Source organism: Lampris incognitus, chromosome 21 (genome assembly GCF_029633865.1).
Source record: "Lampris incognitus isolate fLamInc1 chromosome 21, fLamInc1.hap2, whole genome shotgun sequence".
NCBI lineage: Eukaryota > Metazoa > Chordata > Actinopteri > Lampriformes > Lampridae > Lampris > Lampris incognitus.
The window spans coordinates 3,327,998-3,355,914 of record NC_079231.1 but is presented as its reverse complement, the minus strand read 5'-3'; the positions used below and the strand labels follow the sequence as shown (position 1 = coordinate 3,355,914).

Here is a 27,917-nt window from a genome sequence, read left to right as displayed (position 1 = left end):
TCCATGCACAAGGCTCAGCGTTTTCGGTTTTTATTTTTCAAAGCCATCCAGCGTGCCGAATTTCGCCACACGAGGACACTGTTACATAACCTCGTACGAACAGGAACAAGCTTTGGATCCGTGGAAACAGAAAATCCGGGTGAAAATCAGTTTAAACTGATCTGCTATTTTTAAAAGATCTGGGTATTTTTCAGTGAAAATCAGTAAAAACCGAAAACGCTGAGCCTTGTCCCTGCGCAACGTTCACCCTTCCTTAAAAAGTCAAATATAAACGCGACGAAATCCCCCAATCAACACAGAATACAGCTGACAGCATCTGTTTTATGTCGCTATGAAGACAGGTACGTTTCTTTTTCTCCTCCCTCCCAGCGTGAAATGAGGAGAAAGGGGAAATATAATTGAACATGGCTCCCCATCCTGAGAGAGGAAGAACGAAAGACTGTACGGTAAAAAAAAAAAAAAGAAAAAGATGGAGAGGTGTGACGCAAAGCATCCTTTCCAAATCAAACACCTGCATGTGTTATAGCTGCAGACCTCTCTGAGCCGCTCGCTGATGCCGGCATATGCAGAAGCCACATGCGCCCATATCGCCATATGCAGAAACAGGTTGCAGACCCGACGCGGAGGAGAGGGAGAATAAAAGGGGAGCAAGAGGGAGAGAGAGACTAACACAAAGACTGGGGTGACAGAGATAAGGAAAAAAGAAACTAATAGATTAGTCACAGCGGAACTAAAAGCACCGAGAGAAAAATACTTGGGGGAGAGAGAAAGAGGTGGAAAATACTAAACATGGTCAGCAGTAAAAAGGGTGCGGAGACTTAGCTCCTGAATAAATTTCCCAGGGAGCATCATTCTATTTTGGAAAGAGGAGCAGGGATAAGGACATTATCTTGCACCTATGTTTACAGGCCCCATTTATCCTACGACGGTACGTGCCTCCATAAATATGAAAACTCAAAACACAATAGCCGAGGAAATGGGATTTACCCTTTTACCGATGTGACGCTCCAAGTTTCCCTGCGATCTGGGGTAGAGATTGGATCTGTGACGGGGGATAAGGGAAACAGGAACCTATGTAACAATACCAAGGTGACATTTGTTTCTGTATGTGCGGATATGCTAGTCCGTGTGGTACTGCCAGGTGTCTTCCTGTGAATGTGTGTGTTGTGTAACCTTCAGGTGGCCTGTGTGTGTCTGTCTCAAACTATGTTCACATGCATGTGCACGCCTTTCTTTCTTTCTTACTTAGTAATGCTCTGTTGCAGGGAACCTGACTTGTGACTGGTAATTGGAAGACTCAAAAAGTAACACAGGCAATTTACCCAGCATCTCCGTTTGTGAGGCGCGGGGCTTTACACCGTTTGATGGCACATCTACCCCACGATATCGTTTTGGTCTATTTTGGGTTGTGGGTAGAGCAGACGAGAGATGGGGGCGTCATCGCTGCCATTACTGCCGTTTCTTCACAGCTCCCATGCTTGACGCGTTGATGACCTCTTCCGGTTTCAACCACAGGGGAATCATAGGTTGGTGATGGAGGGTTCAAGAGCTTCGATGACAGCGTTGGAGAAGAATCATTGTTAATCTCCTTCCAGCGTCGTTGTAACATGAGGAACCCCTAGAGCTGTCTTATGGTAGCAGCTAAAAACATGGTGAGGGCTAATATCAGGAATCAGGAGCAATTTAGTGTAATTTCTTCTGTGTACTGGCGTACACAAAAGAAACGACATTTTGTTTCCTCCAGTTCACAGCAGTGCAACACAAAAGAGAAAAACACATATCCAAAATTTCCCAAAAACAACACCACCAAAAACATACAAAAATAGAGAGAACAAAGCAAAAAAAAAAAAACTCACAGTCAACAACACAGTCGAAAAATTCCACTGCCCAGAGAACAAACGCCAGCCTCAGAGCTGCCGGTCTGCATGGGCTAGCAGTTAGCTTAGCCCACCCCGCGTCCTGTCAGACTGCACTCTGTGTTTCCTCTCCAGATGCAGGGCCGTGGTGCTTGGGCCCACTGGACGCAGCTGGACTATATCCACTCGATGTATAGAGGGGTATGATGTAGAAATGAACTTTTAATCTATTCATGCCCTTTTTTGGCTGTCCTCCGCCTTGAAAGAATGTTCTCGGTCGTAAAATAGTTCCTCTCATAGCAAGCCTTTCAGGCTCAGCCATTGACCTCTGAAGGGTGGGTGCACGGTGCAGTATGTATCAGGAGGCCCAGTAGTCTCTCCAAAGACAGGGTAGATTCAGTAATCATAGCTGGAGCTGAGAAAAAGCCGGCAAACGCCTTGCAACTAATAATACACTGGCAACTCGCGGTGACTCTTAGTGAGAATGTGTGCGTTCGTATGATGCCTGCTGCCACCCATCTAGCCCAGTTGTGCAGTAGCCGAACATAATTACTACGCTACATCCCTGGAGCTCAGCGTTATTGCATCTCCTGCTGCTAGCCGGTGGGGAGTCACAGTTGCTTCACACTCGACCGTGTTTCCTGGTTACTGAACTTAAGTTGTGGAGTCTAGGGCGTGAGCACTGCCTGTGGTTGACTGTCGGTTTTTAGCATGTTCTTTTACCGCTACCGTGTTGCTGTTTTGCTGCCATGCCGGTGATCTGCAAGCCCATTTTTCTGAAACCCCAATAGTCTGAAAATGTCTCATTGGACCGAAAACCCATTTGTCCGACAGTCCATTATCCCAAAAACAAACGCCCATTGCTCCGGAGGCCCGTTGTTCCAAAAATGCAAACTGTCCCTGTAGTTGTCAGTTCAATGAGTGCCGGGCCCCGTCCACAGTACTCCTTCATGTGACCTGGCCAGAGATAAATACCATGAAGCTGATATTTATGATGAAATAGAGATGACCTTCTAACAGGTTCTTTAATGTTACACCTCCTAGTCACACAACTTAGTAGTAAACAGTATCTTTGTGTTTGTATGTCAGAATACACTAAGATATCAAGGGCAAAAAACTCCAGGGGGAGTGTTTATTTTCAGAACAGCGGGCCTCCTGAGCAGTGGGCTTTTGTTTTCAGGATAACGGGCTGTCGGACAAGTAGGCTTTCAGTCCAGTGGGACGTATTTTTGGACTTCTTGGGGTTTTGGAATAATGGGCCGTCAGAACAAATAGGGGTGTGGTGAGACTGAGGTTGAAGGCCAACAGATTCCTCTCCAGGGTTAGAATTGTTTTGGGGTTTTTGGATCCCCCCCCCCCTTTTCCTGTCCAGTTGCATCCGGCCAATTGCCCCCGAACAGGCGCCCCAACCGACAGGAGGAGGCGCTAGACCAGGACACATACCCACAGCCAGCTTCCCACCCACAGACACGGCCAATTATGTCTGTAGGGACACCCGACCAAGCCTGAGGTAACACAGGGATTCGAACCGACGATCCCTGTGTTGGTAGGCAATGGAATAGACTGCTACGCTACTCGGACGTGTTAGCATTGTTGTTGTTTTGGGGGGGGGGGGGTAACTTACCCTGTCCACCTTTATAGCTGCTGTGGGAGTTTTTCTCTGATTCAGTTTACTACTTTTTTGGCACATAGAAGCCTTCATTTCCTTAGTGGTGGGGAAAAAACTGATTCCATCTCAGTTATTTTGCTCACTGACCCCAAACTAATGGTCTAAGTCTGCACTATTCAGCAGAGGTAACGGAGGAGATAGGGGCGTTGCATCAGCCAGTAAATAAAGGTTCGTACTTGGACTCGATATCGGCAGTTAAAAAGTGATATCAGTGCACCCCAAACACTGACGCTAGCGGGAGAGTATCAGTATATTATGCACAAGATACCCTTCGGCGTCTGTGAGACGTGGCGGGTTGACAGTGACTTCCACGTCTGTGTGAGATGTGGCGGGTTATAGAGTACCTAACCTTTGACCCTAACCTTAACCCACAACCTAATCTGCATGTCGTTGATATTCAAAATCCAGGGTGGAGGTTTCACATTAAGACCATGGAGCACATGCTGTGTCTCCATGCAGGTGCTTCAGGACACCTTGTGTACACATACGGTGTCACGCCGTGTGATGCAGAAGTTCATGAGTCCATCAGCAAGAAGATAGATATATGATACTCCGTCTAGGCATGAGACATGTTTGTGGATATTACTGCATAATGATTCCAAATGTGATGGAATGAGTTACGGCACACAGACCGGACACATAGCCAAAATAATTAGAGACGAGACACAAGTTAGAGACAAGTTACCTCATCTCTGTATATCTTGAGTGTTTTATCGAAAACACCTCCACATCTCTCCCTCCCTCCCTTCAAAATAAATTCACCAACTACTCAAGGGTAAACGTAGGTCTTTACAACAAGAAGCAATGCTTATGCAAAATGTTGTCCTTCCGTGAAACACTACGGCTTTTGTCCACAGGGACGGACAAAGTCCAGAAAAATCCTCATAGCATCTTTAAGTTGAGCTCTTCGTCGAACCGTGCTTTTGTGGGAGCGCTTCATGTTAGACGTGAACCCGCCACAGCACCATCCACAGCCCGCTCGGCCCGGGGGGGAGAGTTTCCCACATGACAGAAGTCCGACTGCAACAGTCAGTGATGGATGATGCTGTGCCAGGTTCCGTTCCATTATCCAAGCCGCTTATCCCAATCAGGGTCGCGGGATGCTGGAGCCTATCCCAGCAGTCATTGGGCAGCAGCTGGGGAGACACCCTGGACAGGCCACCAGTCCGTCACAGGGCCGACACATTCACACCTAGGGACAGTTTAGTACAGCCGATTCACCTGACCTACATGTCTTTGGACTGTGGGAGGAAACCTGAGCACCCGAAGGAACCCCATGCATGCATGCATGCATGCATGCATGGATGCATGTGGATGCATGCATGGCACGCTGTGCCAGGTTCATGAGCAAGAAAAAGTTATTCCTCTGTTAAACACAACCAGTAAACGGCTGCTGCAGCTGAATGGAGCTGGACCGGAGAACTTAGTTTCTGTCAACACAAATGTGAGTTCTGTGTGTGTGTGTGTGTGTGTGTGTGTGTGTGTGTGTGTGTGTGTGTGTGTGTGTATGTGTATGTTGGAGATACAGACTTAGCTCAGGACTTTGATGTACTGTGCTATGGTGGGAGAGAGAGGAACATTCCGGATTTGCTCACAGGTCGCTTCCGAAAGGTCCTCTGTAAAGGGGAGGGAAACATGAATGCCAGGCCAGACCACGTTTCATCACTTCAGAAGGGAGGCATTGTGTATTTACTGTGTGTGTGTGTGTGTGTGTGTGTGTGTGTGTGTGTGTGTGTGTGTGTGTGAAAGAGAGAATGACCATGTGTGTATATTTGTATGTGAGGGAATGGTAGTTTAGGCTTTGTGCCATCAGGTACACACACGTATAGTATGTGTGTTTTTGTGTGTTAACAATTTGTCTTCTTACTGCGAGGTTACTAGTTTGAAGCACACACACACACGGAGAGGGTTATCACTGCCATTGTAGCCCGGGGCAGAAGAGGCTTAAGGAAGAAGTTAGAAATCAGGAAACAATTGGTCAACAAAGACAGAGAAACTGTATGAGAGAGACAGACAGACAGATAGACAGAGAGAGAGACAGACAGACAGACACAGAGAGACAGGGAGAGACTGAGAGAGATAGAGAGAGACAAACAGACAGAGAGAGAGACAGGGAGAGGCAGAGAGAGATAATAGTTGGCCATATGTTGTGCTTTAAATCGGTGGTTTTCAATCTCAGTCGGAAGCCACAAGTTAATCTCAGCTGGAGGCCAGAATAAACAATAAACACATTTTGTTTGAGGACAGAGAAATAAATTAGACATTTATTTTCTTTTTTATGATCCAATATTTTTCTATTTAAACTAAAAAATTAAGAAAGAAAACATTTATTTTCATACCTTTTGAGTCCATTCTTACAGTGTTATAACGGAGAACAGTGTGTATTGCTGCCGTGTCTTGTGTGTATGATGTGATGGTGAGCAGGCTGAGGACTGAAGGGAGATACTACACTGATGAACGATACAGAGGGGGTTGTTAGTTGTCTGGGGTTTCAACGGTTAAGGGAAATTCATTGCTTGCTACACTGTCCAACATATTTGGCGGGTCACGGGAAGAAACCGTTTGGGAACCCGGCGCTCAACCGCGTACGGGTGATGGGCGGTTCGGCTCTTTGGGTTGAGCAGAGTCTTTTGAACAGATCGAGGTAATGAATGGGCTCTATTCTAGTATCGGAGGTAAAAGAATAACTATCCGGGGCGTCCGGGTGGCGTAGCGGTCTATTCCGTTGCCTACCAACACGGGAATCGGCGGTTCAAATCCCCGTGTTACTTCGGGCTTGGTCGGGCATCCCTACAGACACAATTGGCCGTATATGCGGGTGGTACGCCAGATGTGGGTGTGTCCTGGTCGCTGTACTAGCGCCTCCTCTGGTCGGTCTGGGCACCTGGTCAAAGGGGAGGGGGAACTGGGGGGTATTGTGTGATCCTCTCACGCGCTACGTCCCCCTGGCGAAACTCCTCACTGTCGGGTGAAAAGGAGTGGCTGGCGACTCCATATGTATCGGAGGAGGAATGTGGTGGTCTGCAGCCCTCCCTGGATCGACAGAGGGGGTGGAGCAGCTCGAAAGAGTGGGGTAATTGGCCAAGTACAATGGGGGAGAAAAATGGGGGGGAAATCCCCCCCCCCCAAAAAAAAGAATAATTATTGGAAACGAGCCGGTTAATTGCCTTAAGCTGTTCGAAAGAATTGGCTCATAAGAAAAGAGCCGACCTGCCAATCACTGTCGTGTACACCGTCCAATACTGCATGCAAGTATGACTGGACCTGGTTTGGTGGATACAGTGGGCCTGTCCCTTCCTCCGTTTTCTTCCGTCCACTCTATTCCTCTCATGTTTCTCTGGTCTAGTCCTTCTCTACTCCTCAACCATCCTCTCATCTCTGCTCCCCCCAGAGACAGTGAGGCAGACCAGCAGAAGTGAGGCGGAGGACAGATGTGGTGTTCGGGATGCACGGGAAGCACATTTGGACAAGCTGAGGAACATTAACATGAGCTGCAGATGCAGGCACACTCATAGACGTCCACTTATTGTGAAAAATGGCTTTTTGTTCCAGCTCAAATTTTAAAAGCCGAAGCAATAAATTGCGGCTTTTCTAATCAAGACTTTTTTTTTGTACTTACGTACCCCTGGAAAAAGAGGCAATGAATGTTTTGACGTCATCTTCGTCTGACAAGGATATATCATGCCTCAGTTTGCAAAATATCATTTGTGTGGTTTTGTGTGTCGCCTCATAGGCTGTAGTTTTTTTTATTAGTGACGAGCCAACGCACAATTTCCTCCGTTTTCCCCCCTTTAATGTAAAACACGACAATCATTTCCTAATCCTCGGTTGACGTGACAGCCTAGTTTCTCCACGTGGACCGTTTTAATAACAGCTCTTTTAATCCAAGCTGTTAAGGTGCTGTTGTGCTCCACATCCAGTCCTCCGCGTTTTTCCATGGGATCTTCAGAATTCCCATTTTCCTGCTCCCTCCCACAAAAGTTGAGCAAACAAGAAGAAGTGACCCACTTTTATGAAAAATATATTGCAAAAAGGGGGTTGGACACGTACGTATGTGTTTTAGTAGGAGGTGAATTGATCCCCCACACACACACACACACATGTTCTTTTTTCTCCTCCTTTGCATTCCTAAAAAGGTTAAAGTCAATTAAAAGACTAATGCATTTTTAGGAAGGCGTCGACGTGCACAGGACCCACAGGTTTGACGAATATAAAATGTAGTAATTAGTGTTTTATCTCCTTCCCTCTGTTGCTGCTGCTCTGCCTCTCCTCTTTCGCGTTGCCCCCTTCTTTCTCCGTCTCTGTGTATCTCTCATGGAAAGACTTCCCTTCAACTCCTCCACCAAATCACAGACAATTAAAGCAAAGCATTTTTGCCTCGGGCCCTATCTGCTCTGTGTGCATAACTTAAACACACACATTTATGCAGACACACACACACACACACCCGCTCGGTGCAGTGCATTTTATTTGGCCGTGCCAAACTATAATAGAGCTTTTTATGCGGTACAGGATTACAGAATACCATCCTTTTTTTTCCCCCTGCCAGCTGATTGGACACTCGCCACCCTGTCAATCAAACACTGGATTTAGCCCGCTGCTAAATGCAACGCCGCATTTACCCTGCTGTAGTCTGCTCGAGATTTAGTCACACCGTCTTAAACGCTGGCAAGTTTTGCACACTGCTGCATCGGTTCCAGATGTCACGCAGTAATGACACTACGCGAGCACCATCGCCACCACCGGGAAAGCTGGTTTGTGTGTCGCCCTGCTGGAGTGTGGAGGAGACTTTTGGTCAGTTGGTCTTTTTAGCTGCGGATTCAAATGACCACCTTCCTCTTTATTTCTCTCTTCTCTTCAGAAATTAAGAAATAGTCTGAACATGCACACACTTTATCTTCACTGCTGTCCTTGAGAAACCCAAATCCCGTGGGAGACTTTTATTTGCTGATTTTTCTTCAGCTTTTGACAAGATGCTGCCTCATATTTTGAGCCACTTGCTTCTTATTTCAAATGACCCCATCTACTTTTAATGTTGCTTTTGGATTTTTTAACGGACAGAATCCAGCAGGTTTTAATGAACGGACAACACCGCGGTCTCAAATACGGCTCACCACAGGGTTCTGCCCTGTCCCCCCTGCTTTTTATCATGTGCACAGAGAGCTGCAGGACTTGTCAGGAGGGCAGCTATCTGATGACACCGCCCTATTGTCTCGTCTCCAGGGCTCGGAGTCAGATCATGGTTGTGCCCTACCTGCCCTTGTTATGTGGTGTGATGATAACTTCCTCGACCTCAGTGTAGCAAAAAGTAAGGCCCTAATCATTGATTTTTGGGGAAATAGCGACAAACCAAAAGCTAGCATTATACATGGCAAGGATGTTCAAATTGTCGACACATAAGTATTTCGGAAGAGTGTTCGACTCAACTCAAGTTTGATGTGAGCACAGAGTCGGTTGTCAAACGTGGACCACAGACAATTCCCTTAATGCAGAAGCTTAACTCTTTTATTGTCTGCAACACTGTTTTATGTCGTTTTTATCACTCAGTTATTGAAAGTCTTAACTTTCTTGTTTATTTGCTGGTTTAATGAGTTGTCTGTGAAAGACAGGAACAGCCTAAACTGTATGGTTATGGTCTGCTCCAAGATAATTGGACTCCAGCAGAGGCTTGTGCTCCCTCTGGGAGCAACATGTGGCCCAGAAAGCAAAAGAAATGATCAGCCAATCTGACCACGTCCTGTCCAGTGAATTCACTGTAATGCCCCCAGGCTGGCGTTATAATGCGCCCCCTAGGAAAACAAATCGCTACTCGAAGTCCTACATTCCTTCTATCAGGTTACTAAATGCCGACACTAGTCATTTTATTTGTTTATCGCCCCGTTTTTTTCTCCCCAATTGTACTTGGCCAATTACCCCACTCTTCCAAGCTGCCCCGGTCTCTGCTCCACCCCCTCTGCCGATCCGGGGAGGGCCGCAGGCTAACACATGCCTCCTCCCATACATGTGGAGTCGCCAGCCGCTTATTTTCACCTGACAGTGAGGAGTTTCACCAGGGGGAGGTAGTGCGTGGGGGATCACGCTATTCCCCCCAGTTCCCCCTCCCCCCAAGCAGGCACCCCGACGAACCAGAGGAGGCGCTAGTGCAGCGACCAGGACACATACCCACGTCCAGCTTCCCACCCGCAGATACGACCAGTTGTGTCTCTAGAGACGCCTGACCAAGCCGGAGGTAACACGGGGATTCGAACTGGCGATCCCCGTGTTGGTAGGCAACGGAATAGTCTGTCACGCCACCTGGATGCCCCCGACAGTAGTTGTTTTAAATGAATGCCACATTATCTTAAACTTGTGTGAATTATAATCGGTGTTTTTATCTTTGTTTGCTTTTTCACCTGGCTCCCTTTGGAAGCCTGCAGTTACGGGGCGATCCGAGAGTGCTGGAGTGTGTCGCTCGCTGAATGTGCCGGAGTGTGTGTTGCTGCTCGTGTTCCTTGTACCCATGTGCTGATCTGTTGTCTCTGGCATATTGCTGCTTGCCTGTGAGTTTGTTTTTTCTTTTTGTATGCTGTAGAACTGAATTGCCCTTTCAGGATAAATAGTCATCTGAGTCTGAGTCCGTTTTCACCCTCATACCATCATGGGTTTCCACACCCTGGAGCTGCTCAGCGCAGCCATCTACTGATAGCCACTGGCACCTCCATCAGAGAAATTTGGGCGAAAGTGACTTGCTTAATGATATCTCAGCTGTAGTTGTTGGGGGTTTTGAAAGGAGGTCTAAGGTGCCTTCAAGGTAGGAAGGCCTTTTGCTGGCTCTTGTCACCTCCCTTCGACTTCAGTCAGAGTTTATATTAAGCTGCCCAGACTGCTTGGAGAGGAGGTTATGGGCCACATCTCAGCTCCGACACTTTGCTGAGTCATGACGGGCTTGTGGGAAATGTATGCCAAAACTCATGGCCACATGACAGAGTACACGAAATAGCAGATCAGTTACAAGAATATTGCTCATTAAAGCGGCACGTGTAGCTCAACAATGCAGTTTTTGTCGCACGAGTAGTGGGTGAGATTTTGGCCACGTGCAGACTGGCAGCTCGAATCGGATTTTTGGCGTATCAAAATAGGAATCGGAATGCTTTTATCAAGTCTGGACAACAAAAATAACACATGTAAACCAATTTTTGCGAGTCGGGTTTAAATCACATTCCTGGGTGGTTTGAGACGTGATTCAGATTAGATTTCTAGATGCATTTCTCAGTCTGGCTGTCTAAATTGGATTTCAAGCTGTCCTTTATGTCACTCTCGATGCTTTACATATCACGCCACTTGCTGCACGGTGATGCGGCCATGACGGCAGCATGAAACATGGCTGCATACATCAGCCTCCGCTGTCACCTGTGCTGTCTGGTATGACAAACAGAGATGTTCTTCACAGCAGCTAGACATCGCTGTGGCGTGAGGGGCGAGAGGACACGTCTCCGTTATTCATTACCCACAGCTTGCTGTTTTTGGGTTTCGGTTAGCATGCCTACATCATCACCGAAGCAAACAATGTGCAACACACGTTGCAACACACAAATATGTCGGCAGTCAGTCCTAAAGATCAGAACCTATTTGCGAAGTTTAACTGCGGTAGCTGTTATGGAAGAGGATGAGGATGAAGAAGAACCCTAGCAAAATCAATAGGGCTCCACTGCTTCATGCTTAGACCCCTAATAAAAAGCAACATCAATCCTTTTCCTCTGATAGTGATGAGTGGTTGGGCCTGTCGAGTGTTTGTGTGTGATGCTACCCTGTGAGCTATGATGATGACTGGGGGGACGAAAACATCAAAACTTTCCTCTCGGCTTCTCCAGCATCTATGCTACAGTTGCTCCTTTCACAGTGAATTTGTCTGTAAACTCTTCTTTTTTTGGGGGGGGGGGGGTTCCTCCTTTTTCTCCCCAGTTGTATCCAGCCAACTGCCCCATGCTTCTGAGCTGTCCCGGTCACCGCTCCACCCCCCTCTGCTGATCCGGGGAGGGCTGCAGACTACCACATGCCTCCTCCAATACACGTGGTGTCACCAGCCGTTTCTTTTCACCTGACAGTGAGGAGTTTCGCCAGGGGGATGTAGCGCGTGGAAGGATCTCGCTGTTCGCCCCAGCCCCCCCCCCCCCCCCCACATACACACACACATACCCACATCCGGCTTCCCACCCGCAGACGTGACCAATTGTGTCTGTAGAGACACCCGACCAAGCCGGAGGTAACACGGGGACCCAAAGCGGAGATCCCCGTGTTGGTAGGCAATGGAATAGACCGCCATGCCACCCGGATGCCCCTTAAAATCCCACTCTTGATAGCCAGATTTATTCAAGCTGTTCACACATCGCATAAATATAGAAGGTTAAACTCAGGATCCTGTGATTAGATATCCAAAAGGCAACTTACTGTCAGTCGACATCGATGGGTAGCCATATGGTAGTATTGAGCGCCTGCAACACTGAACAAATGGCAATCGAGGCATGACTTATGCCGTCTTACTGTGCTAGTTTTCAGCATTTCTTGTGAATCTAATAATCGCTGCAGAATGTCTGTCTTGCTGCTGACATATTGATCCGGGTTGTAAATAAGCAGGTGTGTATTGCAGAAAACCGCGGCGTTGGTGTAATTATCACCCCTTTTACGTCCTAACCGGGTCAGACGGGGTTGAAAACGCTTGACAATGGTCATTTTCTGCAGGTGTCATTGTTTTGCAGCTTAACAGATACACAGCCAAGCAGGTGACGGGAGATGCAACTAAGTCAGGAGTGTAATTATTTGCTCCAACCTGGGAAAGTTTTGAGATTACATTTGTCCGTGAGGCTTTTTTGAACGACTTGATCAATCACTTCTATAGCAGACTTGACCCGGATCGATGAGTAATGGAAATCCTTTAAACCGCTTCAAGCATTTACTCCAGTCTGCCTGAAGTCCGAGACGAGTGGTGCGGGGGGAGGGGGGGGGATCCACCGGGTTAAACGGTGTCAGACAAGGTCAGTCAATCCCGGGGCAAGTAATTGCATCTATTTTGAATAGCAGTCACAAGATTTTTCTTCAGCTCCTCTCGAGAGAGTCTTGACGTCATTTGGGGGAGGGAAGAGTGTGTCATTTTTACATGTGTGTGTGTGTCTGCACCCATGTGCATGTTTGTGTGTGTGTGTGTGCCGGCGCCTGTGTGTCAGCAGGCGTGCATGTAATACACCAGAGTATGTATGAATGTCATGCAGTATGCATGATTATTCATGTATGGCCACATCGTGTCGTTCTGCGCGTGTGTGTATCCATCCTTAACATGTCAAAGTAAATATTTCATGTGCGGCTTATCCCCATCACGTGGCGGGGCAGAGAATTATGTTAGTGCAAACACATTTTAAGATGTACCTGTCGCGTGAGTGTACGAGTGAGACCCTACACATGTATATGTATGTATGTATAGATGTTCACGTCTTCCTAAATGAGCACGCTGACGCCCTCGTCGTTTCCCTGTAGGCGTACGCCAGTGACTGTTCAATGTTTTAAGGAAGTGATGCTGCTCACTCAGCTCACTCGGTTCATTCAAATCAGGCCACGACGCCAGTCCTCCGCCTCATCCTGCAGAACCCTCAGGTACCGCTCAGAAGAGGCGGCAGTGTCCCCATACTGCCATCTGTAGGCAGACTTCTGCCATGGAGGACAGACAGGTTCCTGTGTTTTTGTTGGAGCTCATCTTTTGTAGTTTGGGCTGATGCTGCATCTGAGTGCAACCACCCTCCACACACGAGCTCCCTCAGTCACTCACCTGTGTCTTCAGCTTGATAAAGGTTGCCCCCCCCCCCCCACCCCACTGTTTTTTGTCAACATCTGAGAAAAGTGACTTTGTTTTTACCCCAGTTTTATCCCGCCACTCTTCTGAGCCGTCCCGGTCTCTGCTCCACCCCCTCTGCTGATCCAGGAGGGACCACATGCCTCCTCCCATACATGTGGAGTCACCACCCGCTTCTTTTCACCTGACAGTGAGGAGTTTCCCCAGGGGGACGTAGCACGTGGGAGGATCACGCTATTCCCCCCCAAGTTCCCCCGAACAGGCGCCCCAACCGACCAGAGGAGGCGCTAGTGCAGCGACCAGAACACATACCCACATCCGGCTTCCCACCTGCAGACACAGCCAATTGTGTCTGTAGGGACACCCGACCAAGCCGGAGGTAACACGGGGATTCGAACCAGCGATCCCTGTGTTGGTAGGCAATGGAGTAGATGCCACACCACCCGGACATCCCAACATTATTGACATTATTATTCAGTGTGTGTGTGTTTGTGTGTGTTTGTGTGTGTGTGTGTGTGTGTGTGTGTTTTGGACTGTATATGCCACTATAGTCATTTCCTAGTTGTCCTTGGATCCTGTTTTTGTCGGCTCACAACACCAAGACGGTATCACAAAAAGGCTGCACATAGCTGATACATAATTGAGCGTCTTATACGCGCGGCTGGTCTTCCATACCGAGTGGAAGAAGAGTCGACAGACATGGGAAGAGTGGAAAAGGAATTTGATGAAAGGAAATAAGTGCTGAGATGAAAGCAGACCTGCGCGGTGACGGGTGTTTGATCCTACACCAGATTCGTGTTGTTACTGCTACCTGGGCTTATAGCCCTGCGCTGCGAGCATAAGCTGCTATCAGATACGACGACCCAATAAGCTGCCTGACGCCGGCGTGGAGCCTGCACAGATGAGAATGTGTCGGCTGTGATGAAGCGTGTCCTAAAAACGAAGCGTCTCCCTGCTGAAATGCCAGTCTTTTCTCATTACTCTCTCTTTCTCTCGCTCTCTCTGCTTCTTTCCGTCTTCATTTCCTTGTGCTTGTCTGTCCTTTTCCCCTCGGTCTGTTCTTAGCTAACAAGAGTCACTCTTTAACTGTAATAACCTCAAGCCGGTGCTCGCGACCTTTCACGCCCGGTGCTAGAAGACCTGCACAAAATGGCCCCCTTTTGTCTGGTGATAGCGCCGGCTACAATGGGCCAGCTTGGACGAACGGTCCGTGATTGTTGCTCGGCTATCTGACGGACGGCTATCTGGAGGACGGCGACCTCGCGGCGCTGCCAGACACGTCCGTGTGAGACCTCGAGTTGAGATTTAGATGGATGGGGTTTTCTTTCTAATTATTAGAAATGATCACAGCAACTGTGTTCTTGAATCATTGCTGAACTAAGTTAGAAGTTGGGTTGCCAACTCCTTCAAATGGAAATAAGGAACAAGGGGACGGGTTGGATGGACGGGGCGGCATGGGCATAACAAATATAATGTGCCTTACACTATACAGACACACACATATATATATATATAGTATATATAAAATAAGGAACAATTCCTTATTTTAAGGAATGGTTGGCAAACCTAGTTAGAACCTCCGCCCGCCCGCCCGTGTGTGTGACGTACAGTACGGCGTCATTGTGAAGACTGATTGAACAGAGAATCCCATTAAACAGCAACAGACAAACTTGACAATAAAAGCCGCGGGGCTTTATATCACCAAATTCAAACCATCAAATCATCTTCTGCTTGTATAAATATGCTTTACACTGGTACTAACAGCTCAGCCGGTGGTTATAACCGCATCGTTTGATCTTCTGTATGTCGTCGTTTAGGGGATGTTGTGTGATTACCTGAAAAGCTTTTTTTTTATAACTAAAGATGTAAATTGCATATGAACGTTTGCTCTTATATGATGGAAAGTTCTCACTAATTACAGCATCAAACAGGAAATACTCTGGAGAATTTGACGTGCAGTTTTCAAAATGAAAATGAGAAGAAATTAGGTTTTTTTCCCCCCAATTAATGGTGGCTTATTATGTTGAACTGGTCCTGAACGGGAAAAGCCGAAAAGCGTTGTTCCTCTTGTTATTGCCGTGACGACACTTTATTTTTGGTGGCACGGTGGCGCAGTGGTTAGCGCAGTCACCTCACAGCAAGAAGGTCCTGGGTTCGAGCCCCGGGGTAGTCCAACCTTGGGGGGGGGGGTCCCGGGTGGTCCTCTGTGTGCAGTTTGCATGTTCTCCCCGTGTCTGTGTGGGTTTCCTCCCACAGTCCAAAGACATGGAGGTCAGGTGAATCAGCCGTACTAAATTGTCCCTCGGTGTGAATGTGTGTGTGTCGGTCCTGTGATGGACTGACGGCCTGTCCAGGGTGTCTCCTTGTCTGCCACCCAATGACTGCTGGGATAGGCTCCAGCATCCCCGTGACCCCGAGAGTAGGATAAGCGGTTTGGATAAAGGATGGAACACTTTATTTTCCTCCTTCCCAGTCCCTGTATTTTTGTTGTAATCTCTTTGCTTTCTCTCTCTCTCTCTCCATTTCTCTCTTTCAGCCGCCCTCCAGGTGTCCATATCCCTCAGCAAAGTAGAGTTAAGCGTTGGAGAATCCAAGTTCTTCATCTGCACAGGTAAGATAGCTCTGTTTTGTGCATGAACGATGAGTGTGTGTGTGTGTGTGTGTGTGTGTGTGTGTGTGTGTGTGTGTGTGTGTGTGTGTGTGTGTGTGTGTTTGTGTGTGTGTATTTAATGATGGCTAGGGAGTCTTAGGGGAATTGCTGAGAGAAAAGCGAGTCCATTCGCTCTTTGTATGACAGTAAACAAAACACAGCCCATGCCGTCTGGATGGTGAGAGACCCTTTGACCTTGGCACAGCTCGACTCACACAAGGGGTCACCGGCAGCCCTTCTCATGCATCCGCCTCATCTCTCCGACATCAAGGCAAAGCGAGGAGCCCCCCTGCGTATAACAGAGAGGACGATCCCTGTGCCATCTACTCTGTAAGGTGGCAGCACACTCTGGCAGGCCTTCACCACCTCCTGCCGGCCGCCTCTTCTCCTCCGCCAGCCCAGCTCGGCATGCAGCTAAACAGCCCGGGCACCGGCGACACACGGGAGCTCGGCCACGTGCAGGATCCGATTCGCATCGAGGTGGCGGGGAAGGGGTGTGGAAAGGCAGAGTTGGATAGAATGAAAGGAATGGAGGGTAAGCATTGACAGAGGAAAATATTTAAAGGTAAAGCCGAGGGGGATGGAGGCGGCTTACAGAAAAAAGGGGAATCACTATGGAAATGATTGAAAGGCCCCGGCTGAATGGTATACAGCAGTGAAAGAACATTGCAGGTGGAAGATAAGTAGCTATCATTCACTGCTGGGTGCATGAAAGAGAGCGTCCCTGGCCTGGCTCTTTTTTTTCTTCTTTGCATTTCTTTTGCACTTTCACACCGTGGGCAGTCTGTGCCGAAGCGCGTGTTTACCATTCAGGTGTTCTTCCCCAGAGCCGCCTCGCCAACAACGCCGCGCTGAGAAGCGGGCTGGAGAAGCTAGGGAATGAAAGCAAAAGCCCCGTGATATTGAGGTGAAGCCGCAAGAAAGTCAAGAATAACTCTCCGAAAGTGACTTCTGGGCTTTAACTCGAAATCAGGCCTGGAATGAATACGGATTGGCAAAGGAAAAGAATAGGAAGCCGAACTCCGCAGTAGACTTCTTTTTTTTTTCATCAGTTATTTTCTTTGAAGAAATGCAGGAGAGGAGAGAGTTTTGTGAGATGTACCAGAAACATACCCAGAAACTAGATGAATGGTGTATGTACGATTGCATGCACTGTAAAAAAATAGAGTTGTGATTTATTCTTGCACTGCATCCATAAATCTGTTTTAAGACTCTTATAAAAGTGAAAAAGCAGAACGTCAGACAAAAGTGTGAGATAAAATGTACTTTCTGAAAAATGTTAGGAACAAGTGACAATATCTCAGGCGGCACGGTGGCGCAGTGGTTAGTGGGGTCAACTCACAGCAGGAAGGTCCTGGGTTCGAACCCCGGGGTTGCCCAGCCTTGGGGGTGGTCCTGGGTGGTCCTGTGTGTGGAGTTTGCATGTTCTCCCCCTGTCTGTGTGGGTTTCCTCCAGGGGCTCTGGTTTCCTCCCACAGTCCAAAGACATGTAGGTCAGGTGAATCGGCCGTACTAAATTGTCCCTAGGTGTGTGTGTGTGTGTGTGTGTGTGTGTGTGTGTGTGTTATGGCCTGGCGGCCTGTCCAGGGTGTCTCCCCACCTGCCGCCCAATGACTGCTGGGATAGCCGATCACTGTGTCAGATATATATAGATAGATAGATATAGATATAGATAGATATATATATGTGTGTGTATGTGTGTGTGTATATATAATATTTTTTTTATTGTTATCTATGAAATCCTTAGCCTTTGGGTCATCTGCACAACATTGTCAGGGGTATGAATAAAGCTGAATCTTCTCCTATTTTCTATGCGAGAAGCAGATTTGAATAATGAGACTCAAGAATGAATAACATGTTTTTCAGTGCAAAAACATGTAACAGTAAGAATTAAAAAAAGAAATCAAACCTGAACGTATTCATTATTCATTTTCATTGGCCCTTTTATCTTGCTTGGATTACCATAGTGAACATGTCAACGTGTTTCAGAGTTTTTCTCTTCATCAATTCATGAAGCGCAGGATGGATTCTTCTTAGCAGAGTTACCTCGCCCTTCATATTTTCTTGCTAAATGATGCATTATTTTGATACCATCACAGCCCAGACTTCTTAAGGGGTGTTTTGTACCGACGCTTTGAACCGAGAGTGAGGCGTGAGACAAGAAATAAGAGAGGAAGAGCAGTGAATTAAATGGCTGAGAGAGAAGAAGTGGGACATTTTGACAGTGTCTATTAAAAAAAAACAGATTTTGGGGTTCGCGGTGGTGTAGCGGTCTAAGCATCAGCTTTATGTCGATGCAGTTGCCCACTGGGGACCGGGGTTTGCGCCTCGGTCTCGTCAGATCCGACTATGGCCGGACTCGATGAAGCAGCAATCATTGGCAACGCTGTCTTCGGGAGGGGGGCGGAGTCGGCTTGTGTTCGTCACGTGAATGCGTCTCTGGGTGTGTTGGAAAAAGCAGTGGTTCGGCCCGGAGTCGCCTTGTCACGGAAGTGGGGAGGCAACTCCTTCAGACTGCCGGCCGGAGAGATGCAGTTGGTGAACGCATGCAGTACGAGGGTGGGTGTTTGAACTAAAATAGGGATCGATTGGCCACTAAATTGTGAGAAAAAGGGAAAAATCAGAAATAAATTAAAAAAAAAAACATTTTGAAAATAACAGCCGTCTCTTTTGGCACAAGAAAAAAATATGTGCACACTTTCAAATTAAAAAAAAAATTGTCCTCCATTAGGGCCGTATGGTGGTGCAGCGGTCAGCACGGTCGCCTCACAGTAAGAAGGTCCTGGGTTCGAGCCCCGGGGTAGTCCAACCTTGGGGGTCGTCCTGGGTCATCCTCTGTGTGGAGTTTGCATGTGGCTTTCCTCCGGGTGCTCTGGTTTCCTCCCACAGTCCAAAGACAGGTAGGTCAGGTGAATCGGCCGAACTAAATTGTCCCTAGGTATGAAAGTGTGTGTGTGTGTGTGTGTGTGTGTGGTGGTGGGCGGCGGCCTGTGATGGACTGGCAGCCTGTCCAGGTGTCTCCCCGCCTGCCGCCCAATGACTGCTGGGATAGGCTCCAGCATCCCCGCGACCCTGAGAGCAGGATAAGCGGTTTGGGTAATGGATGGATGGATGGAATCAGAGGCAATTGTACCGTGAAGCTCATCCTACTCATTCACATGTGCACACCGTAATATATGCACAAAAATAACGCACATCAGTTAGAATTTGCTCACATTCTGTTTTGAGCTACTTATCGTTTGGTTCTTAGTAAATAAGTAGCACATTATTATTTCATCCATTGTGCCTCCTTCTGCAGAGGTGAGGCTTTGGAGAAACTCTGCACAGAGGAGCAAGATGTTCTTTAAGACATCCGAAAGCTAACCGATGCAGGCCTATAGGTAGACTACTGTCCGAGATGAGCATCATTTGCACAGCCTCATGTTCTTTTGTGTTACACGGATAACTACAATACACCCTTAAATGTGACCCAGCTTGAAAAAGCAGACAAATTAGTTGTATGCACCGCCTACCTCATGTATGTAACGTAACCTGTTGATGTATTTAGTCCAGCATCTTTGTACCGTTTCACTGTTGTGTTCCTGTTTCACCTGTATATAGTCGCTCCTTGTATGTATCCCTGAAGATTTTTGTGTTGTTATTCTATATATTGAGCGCCACTAAACCAGAGTCAAATTCTGTGTATGTGTAAACATGCATGGCCACACAAGGATGATTGTGATTCTGACATGGAGCACAAAAGCTTCTGGATTTTTTTTGTGATAACACACGATTAATGTTTGTGCTTGAATGCCAATCTTAATGAAATCTACTTTCCATTTGCAGTGTATTAAATAGTTTTGAAGGGTTTTTTTTCAGTAACAAGAATTAGCAACATATATAGATTGGTAGAATTAAGTTGCATGAGTTTTATTAATTTTGCATGAAATCTTCAAATGTCAATTATGATGTAAGAACTGATGCATAACTTAAGCATATTTTTTGAGAGTAGATGGTGGCAATGAAATACAGTGGAAATGTTCTCACAACAGTTCCGGCACTCACTATTTCTTTCTACCGATAATCCATCTGTGGGCCCTGTAGTACGATTGAACATGTCTCCCCCTTGGTCCTTCAGTGTGTACTTAAGATGCAACACAGAAGTCCGGCTGACTTAAACATGGCGTTGTAGATAATTAATTAATTAAAATTAATAATTAATTGTAGGTATGGAAAATATCATGATAATCATAAGGAAATCTTACACGATATCAATATCTTTATATCAGAATCGTGTTTATTGGCCATGTAGGTTTGCACAAACATGGAATTTGACCCCAGGTGTGTGGCTCTCTCAGTGTACTTAACATAGAATAACAACACTACAACACAACAATCTTCAGATCTATACACAAAGATTGACTTATACAGGTGAAATAAGAGGTGATAAGGTGCAGTGGTGCAGAGAATATATCAGAGATGCTGAAATAGATGCTAGCAGGTTACTTACATACATGTCTGAGGTAGATGGACATGACGGAGCGTAGCAGTGTGCGTACAGTGTACAGTACAGTATATACAACACGGTTGGATTTATTTGACAGTGTTAAGCATTAATTTGAATGACATCTCGTGAAAAGAAACTGTTTTTATATCTGGCTGTTTTGGGGTACGGTGCTCTGTAGCGCCTACCAGAGGAGAGGAGTTGGAACAGGTTGTGACCAGGGTGTGATGGGTCTGCAGTGATGGTGCCTACCTGTTTCCTGAGTCTGGAGGTGTATAAGTCCTGAATGGAGGGCAGGTTGGCACCAGTGGTTTCCTCTGCAGACCCAACTGTCCGTTGTATTCTGTCCCTGTCCTGTTTGGTGGCCAATCCAAACCAGACAGTGATGGATGTGCAGAGGACGGACTGGATTATTGTGGTCTGTCCTCTGCACAGCCATATATATGTGATCAATATATAGATCGGTTGATCGATGTATCACTATATATCACAATATCTGCTTACATATGTAAAACTACTCTGTTTAAGAATCCAACTGATTTTCATCACGTTGAACTGTTTGGCAATGTTAACTATAATATCAAACTAAAACTAGATTTCAAACAATACTCCCTTCAGATATTTCAGGTCTAGTTTTGTCAGAAATCTTTGGTAACATATTCTCGTTACCATTAATTTAGACCACCAAATTGTTTGTCATGATATGACAAAATCCAAATGTCATCACTATACAGTAACATCAGGAGATGATAGACGATAACATTGAATTATTCAGCTGCCCTACTTGAATGGACAGCGCTGTTTGTCATGGCCTCCAGTTTTTGTTACAGTTTCCTGGTTTCCCCCTACGGTCAGCTTGTCCAGTACAGTACATTGTGATACAATTGGAGCAGATATTACTGGGTGACCGTGTGCATGGCATTGGTTTTTCCCAGTTTAAGATAGCTTTGCACATCAGCCTTGACATAAATAGGTAAGGAGAGAGAGCAATTAAGACAAAGGTAGGGGAGAGAAAGTGAGAGATCTGACTATGTCACTATAACATTAAGTTGATGTCCTGGAGCTAGACACACACACACACACACACACACACACACACACACACACACACACACACACACACACACACACACAAATGGACGCCAACCCTGTGGTGAGATGCTTTCTTCCTTTACATGGCTCACAGCTCTTTTGTCCTTGCTAGCTATTTCCCTGGAGACTTAAATCAATTACTACAATGGCATCAGTGCCAGCTAATATGAGCCAGAGCTCAGGGAGAGGGCATGAGTGTTTTTGGGGCGTGAGCTCAGCTAATTTTGGTGCCAAGGGGCATGTCTACTCAGTAATGTGCCTTTTGCGGCTGTCTGGGACCACTTCAGTATTTCAGGTACTTTTTATTGCTCTCGTAACAGAGAGGGGGATCATAAATATTGCCTGGAGTGCCTTTCAGATACAACACTCTGTTGTTTATTCTGCACTTATTTAAAGTTTTATTTCCATTCACCAGGTTGTTCTCTTGAAAATTAACACAGAAACACAGCTGATATTGATTGTTTCATTGGCAGCTTCCAATAGCCCCCCATAAACCTTTAGTCTGACTGCTGTAGGACAGATAGAAAGTGCAAAGAAAACTCGTCATGTTTTTGCTCCTGTATACCTGCCTTCCTCCCCAGAAGAGCAGCTTGTCAAGTTGTTGCGTAGTCATTCATGTCGAGAGTAAACAGTAATGCCAGCGCTCATGTAGTGCCTTAAAAATGTAGCTGGACCAACATTTCAACTGGTTAGGTACTCACAGTTCTGTGCATATGCACACACAAACACAATCACTCACACAGATTTCCCCTGATATTGCTGCACAATTTCACTGACATTGTGTCCCATATGCTCCTGTCGTCTTGTCCTTGAGATGTAATCCCCCCAAGTTCCTTATAGAGGTCCTGCCTACCCTGGGCCCTAGCCTGCTGTCCATTATCAATCTATCTTTCAAGATGGCAAGTGTCCAACCTATTAAAAAAAACTGCCCTCGATCCAACCCAATCAAATCACTACAGACCTATTTCAAAACTACCATTCATCTCCAAAATTCTTGAAAAAATCGTTGCACAGCAACTCCTTATGGTCAACGAAGGACACAGTATTTTCAATAAATTCCAATCCTGCTTTCGCCATCAGCATAGAACAGAAACATCACTACTAAGAGTGACAAATGACACCCTCATGCTAGCTGACAATGGCAAACATTCTATCCTGGTCCTGCTTGATTGTTTATCACTCCATCTTGGTTGAATGTTTAAATAAGTAGGTTGATATCTCGGGTTCGGCTGTCAATTGGCTCTCATCCTATCTGTCTAATGGGAAGTCTCAGGTTGTCATAGACAACTTTGTGCCCTCAGCTGCCCCTATACTCTGTGGAGTTCTGTAGGGTTCAATCCTTGGTCCCATCCTTTTCCCACTTTACATGTTACCTCTGGTTAGCCAGTTCGGTTGCATTGCATGTCTCTCCACTGCAACACTGGTGATATGCAGCTGTATTTTTCAGCTAAGGCAAACAGTATGGGTAATATTGGTACTTTTCATGACTTCCTGGCAGCTATTAAGGAATGGATGTCACTCAAATTTATTGAGCTCATTTCAGACAAAACCGAGGTTCTCCTGATTGGTCCTGATAAGTTTGTTTCAGAAGTTAAACCCTGAATCAGCCCTCTGGCCACCAATGTTAAACCCTCCTCATGAAATTTGGGTGTACTCTATGACCAAAATCTGAACTTTGACCCACATATAAACAAGCTTGTGCAAACCTGCTTTTCCCAACTCTGGTACACTGCAAAAATCAAATCAATGCTGTCAACCAGAGTTCTAGAATTATTAATCCATACCTTAATTTTGTCACGCCTTGACTACTGCAAGGCTCTTTTCTCCTGTCTCAGCTAAGCAGCCCTGTCCTGCCTGCAACTCATGCAAAATGCTGCAGCCAGGCTGCTAACCAATACCAATTGTAGATCCCACGTAACGCCAATCCTGGCATCCCCTAATTAGCTGCCCATGAAGTTTAGAACAGACTTCAAGATACTGCTTGTTACATACAAGGCCCTACATGGTCTTGCCCCTTTATGCATTTATTAACTTTTGCACCCTTCCTCTACCTCTAGGCCACTCAGATTTCCCAACCAGGGTCTCTTATTTATACTCCACTCTTTCCGAAATCCGAGAGGGACTGTGCTTTTGCTGTCAAGGCCCCGTCCCTCCGGAACAGTCTCACCCCCTCTGTGAGATAGATCAGCTGAGTCTGTAAACAGCTTTTAAAAAATTCTTAAAACCCATCTCCTTCCCCGTAAAGGGGTTATAATTTACACTTTTCTTTATATAACTGTCTTTATGCATGCTCAGTAATCCAGGTAAGAAAATGACAGAAAGTTGAATCAGTTCATCTGGATACAGCGTTTACTGAAAAAAACGTTTGACCACTCATCTAAGTGACGTCTTCAGTCTCAACTGACTGCAGGTGTCCCCACCCTTATAAACAATACAGTGGCATAACGACCAAAAGCAACTATCAGTTCCATATGCAAATTGTCTGTGACCATCAACTACAGTTACAATGGCCATGTGTACTATTCACAGAGGATTTGGGAATGGTTGCAATCACAGCATTGTAAGATGGCGACAGATGTACTCTTAGCCCCCCCCCCCCCCCGCCCATTCAGTGGTGGTTGTTCCCTCTTCACAATAGATGTACACGTAGCAGTCAAAGAGGATGTGCACATCACGGTCACGGCAATTTGCATATGAAACCGATCATTGTTTTCGGTCCTTATGCCACTGATTGTTTATAAGGGTGGGGATACCTGCAGTCAGTTGAGACCGAAGAGGTCACTGAGTTGAGTGATGAAACGGTTCTCCCAATAAACGTTGTGTCCTGATGAACTGATTCAACTTTCTGAGAACTGTATGTTGTTCATTTTTTCTGTATCTGTATCTTGTGCAGTACTTTGTAACTTTGTTTTTAAAGGTGCTATACGAATAAAAGCATGTGGAAGGATGTCTCACAAGAACACACACACACACACACACACACATGCATGTACATGGAAGCAAGGCTGAACGGTGAAAAACCCAACGGCGTGGTGCTCCACAACCCAAGTCGTCTTAGATCATCTGTGAATCAAATCACGACATCGCTTTAATGTTTTTTGTAGGGCTGTCATCACACAAGCCACCTTGACACTTCTGACTGTGTGCTGTCACGGCTTTAAAAGCGTAAGAAGTGATATGTTTGTAATGATGTCAGGCACAAAGAGATGAGTGTCACAACGTTAGATAGTCATGCCTTCCTTGTGAGAGCGCAGATGGGAAATGTGAATCAGTGGTGAAAGGCAATGGAAAGCCGTTCATTCTTATGTGGCGTTTATGTTTCTAGGATTACCTTTTTGTCGTCTAGTAAATCCTGAGGAGATCTGCTTTGTCCTCAAAATTAACTAGAGCGTCAAAAGACATGGAAAGGGGACACTTTAAATCATTGTGGTGATCAGTTTGGGGTTGTTAAGCTTTAAGGTAGACATGAGTTTCATTTACGTATTTGGTGTTAAACTGTGGAGCCGCTGGGTCTTAAATGCCTTGCTCAAGGGCATTATGTAGGTATTTACTAAGGAAGAGGACTTAAAAACATGTTTTAAGGTGTCAGGTTAGCATAGCAGTCTATTCCATTGCCTACCAACATAGGGATCGCCGGTTCGAATCCCCATGTTACTTCCAGCTTAGTCACGCATCCCTACAGACACAATTGGCTGTGTTTGCGGGTGGGAAGCCGGACGTGGGTGTGTCCTGGTCGCTGCACTAGCACCTCCTCTGGTCGGTCTGGGCGCCTGTCGGGGGAGAGGGGGAACTGGGGGGGGATAGCGTGAGCCTCCCATGTGCTACGTCCCCCTGGCAAAACTCCTTGCTGTCAGGTGAAAAGTAGCGGCTGGCGACTCCACATGTATGGGAGGAGGCGTGTGGTAGTCTGCAGCCCTCCCTGGATCAGCAGAGGGGGTGGAGCAGTGACCGGGACACCTCAGAAAATAGGTTAATCGGCCAAGTACAATTGGGGAGAAAAGGGGGGGGGGGAATCCCCCCCCCCAAAAAAACACAACATGTTTTACTAACATATTTCCGTTATTAAGCAGCTGTTGAGGGTGCCAGTGGCCACTCCCCTTGCTACTGCTGTCAGTTATCTTTTTACAGTTTAATGCTCAGGATTCAATTCTTACATTTTTTATTTATTTTTTGTCCGTTTTTCTCTATTGCCTCGGCGTGTTCAGTTTCATTTCCATATGAGCTCAGAGCTGTGATTCCCCCATTGCACCAAGCGGTAGTTGCAAGAAACACAGCCCGTTTCATCCTGGGAGAGCTCCTGCTCTCAGTTGTGGACTCGGGCTGATTGATAGGCGGAGGACGGGCCTCAGTGCTGACACTCCGGTTTGCAGAATCTACTGGCAGAGGGCACCTGGTGGCTGCAGATGGTCCTCTCCAGCTCTCTCCTAGTCACCAGATGAACGTAGGCATATGGATGCAGTTTTAAACAGAGTTCAAACTGGTTTTTGATCAGCCCCGCAAAATGTGTTTCCTGTGTGGGTGGGGTGGGATGGGGGTGGGGGGTTGGTGGGTGCACGTACATGCGCACGTAGTATGCGTTTGCACACGTACATGTGCGCGCATTTGCTTTATAAACTCGTCCGAAAACGAGGGGGAAATTTACAGCCGCGCATATGTCTCGGCCCCTTTACAGACCTATTAGCTATGTAAATCCAGGATTATGACATAATCGTATCATTTCAGGCCGTCTGCTCGCTTGACGAGTTGCAGCAGCAGCAGCAGCGCTGGATGGTCTCAGCTGTTCAGAGCAGCAAAGTGAGCAGCCGTCTTTTTAGTCCTGTCGTGTAGAAGCTCATTGTCCTGTTTGAATGAACTTTTATGGTGAAGGAGGAATCTCATTCAAAGCTTACCATCTAAGTCCCGTCATCCAATACTCTGCTGATATCTCTCTTCAGTCCCGCCATGGAATACTCTGCTGATATCTCTCTAGCTTACCTGCAGTCCTGCCATGGAAGACTCTGCTGATGTCTCTCTAGCTTACCTTCAGTCCTGCCATGGAAGACTCTGCTGATATCTCTCTAGCTTACCTTCAGTCCTGCCATGGAAGACTCTGCTGATATCTCTAGCTTACCTTCAGTCCCGCCATGGAAGACTCTGCTGATATCTCTCTAGTTTACCTTCAATCCCGCCATGGAAGACTCTGCTGATATCTCTCTAGCTTACCATCTAAGTCCTGCCATGGAAGACTCTGCTGATATCTCTCTAGCTTACCTTCAGTCCCGCCATGGAAGACTCTGCTGATATCTCTAGCTTACCTTCAGTCCCGCCATGGAAGACTCTGCTGATATCTCTAGCTTACCTGCAGTCCCGCCATGGAAGACTCTGCTGATATCTCTAGCTTACCTTCAGTCCTGCCATGGAAGACTCTGCTGATATCTCTCTAGCTTACCTGCAGTCCCGCCATGGAAGACTCTGCTGATATCTCTCTAGCTTACCTTCAGTCCCGCCATGGAAGACTCTGCTGATATCTCTAGCTTACCTGCAGTCCCGCCATGGAAGACTCTGCTGATATCTCTAGCTTACCTTCAGTCCTACCATGGAAGACTCTGCTGATATCTCTCTAGCTTACCTTCAGTCCCGCCATGGAAGACTCTGCTGATATCTCTAGCTTACCTGCAGTCCCGCCATGGAAGACTCTGCTGATATCTCTAGCTTACCTTCAGTCCTACCATGGAAGACTCTGCTGATATCTCTCTAGCTTACAATCTAAGTCCCGCCATGGAAGACTCTGCTGATATCTTTAGCTTACCTGCAGTCCTGCCATGGAAGACTCTGCTGATATCTCTAGCTTACCTTCAGTCCTGCCATGGAAGACTCTGCTGATATCTCTTTAGCTTACCTGCAGTCCTGCCATGGAAGACTCTGCTGATATCTCTAGCTTACCTTCAGTCCTGCCATGGAAGACTCTGCTGATATCTCTCTAGCTTACCTTCAGTCCTGCCATGGAAGACTCTGCTGATATCTCTCTAGCTTACCTTCAGTCCCGCCATGGAAGACTCTGCTGATGTCTCTCTAGCTTACCTTCAGTCCCGCCATGGAAGACTCTGCTGATATTTCTCTAGCTTACCATCTAAGTCCCGCCATGGAAGACTCTGCTGATATCTCTGTAGCTTACCATCTAAGTCCCGCCATGGAAGACTCTGCTGATATCTCTAGCTTACCTTCAGTCCTGCCATGGAAGACTCTGCTGATATCTCTAGCTTACCTTCAGTCCCGCCATGGAAGACTCTGCTGATATCTCTCTAGCTTACCATCTATGTCCCGCCATGGAAGACTCTGCTGATATCTCTAGCTTACCATCTAAGTCC

General features: G+C 46.7%; 1 protein-coding gene across 1 annotated transcript in view; it reads left to right on the top strand.

Annotated features, from left to right (window-relative positions):
• The first annotated feature begins 331 nt into the window (after window positions 1-331).
• The window catches only part of LOC130131745 (neural cell adhesion molecule 2-like), a 156,043-nt gene continuing 128,457 nt past the window's right edge, over window positions 332-27,917 (top strand). Inside the window, exons 1-2 of the mRNA XM_056301544.1 lie at window positions 332-341; window positions 15,882-15,956. Of these exons, the coding sequence (XP_056157519.1) occupies window positions 332-341; window positions 15,882-15,956 (85 nt within the window). The remainder of the gene's footprint in view (window positions 342-15,881; window positions 15,957-27,917) is intronic.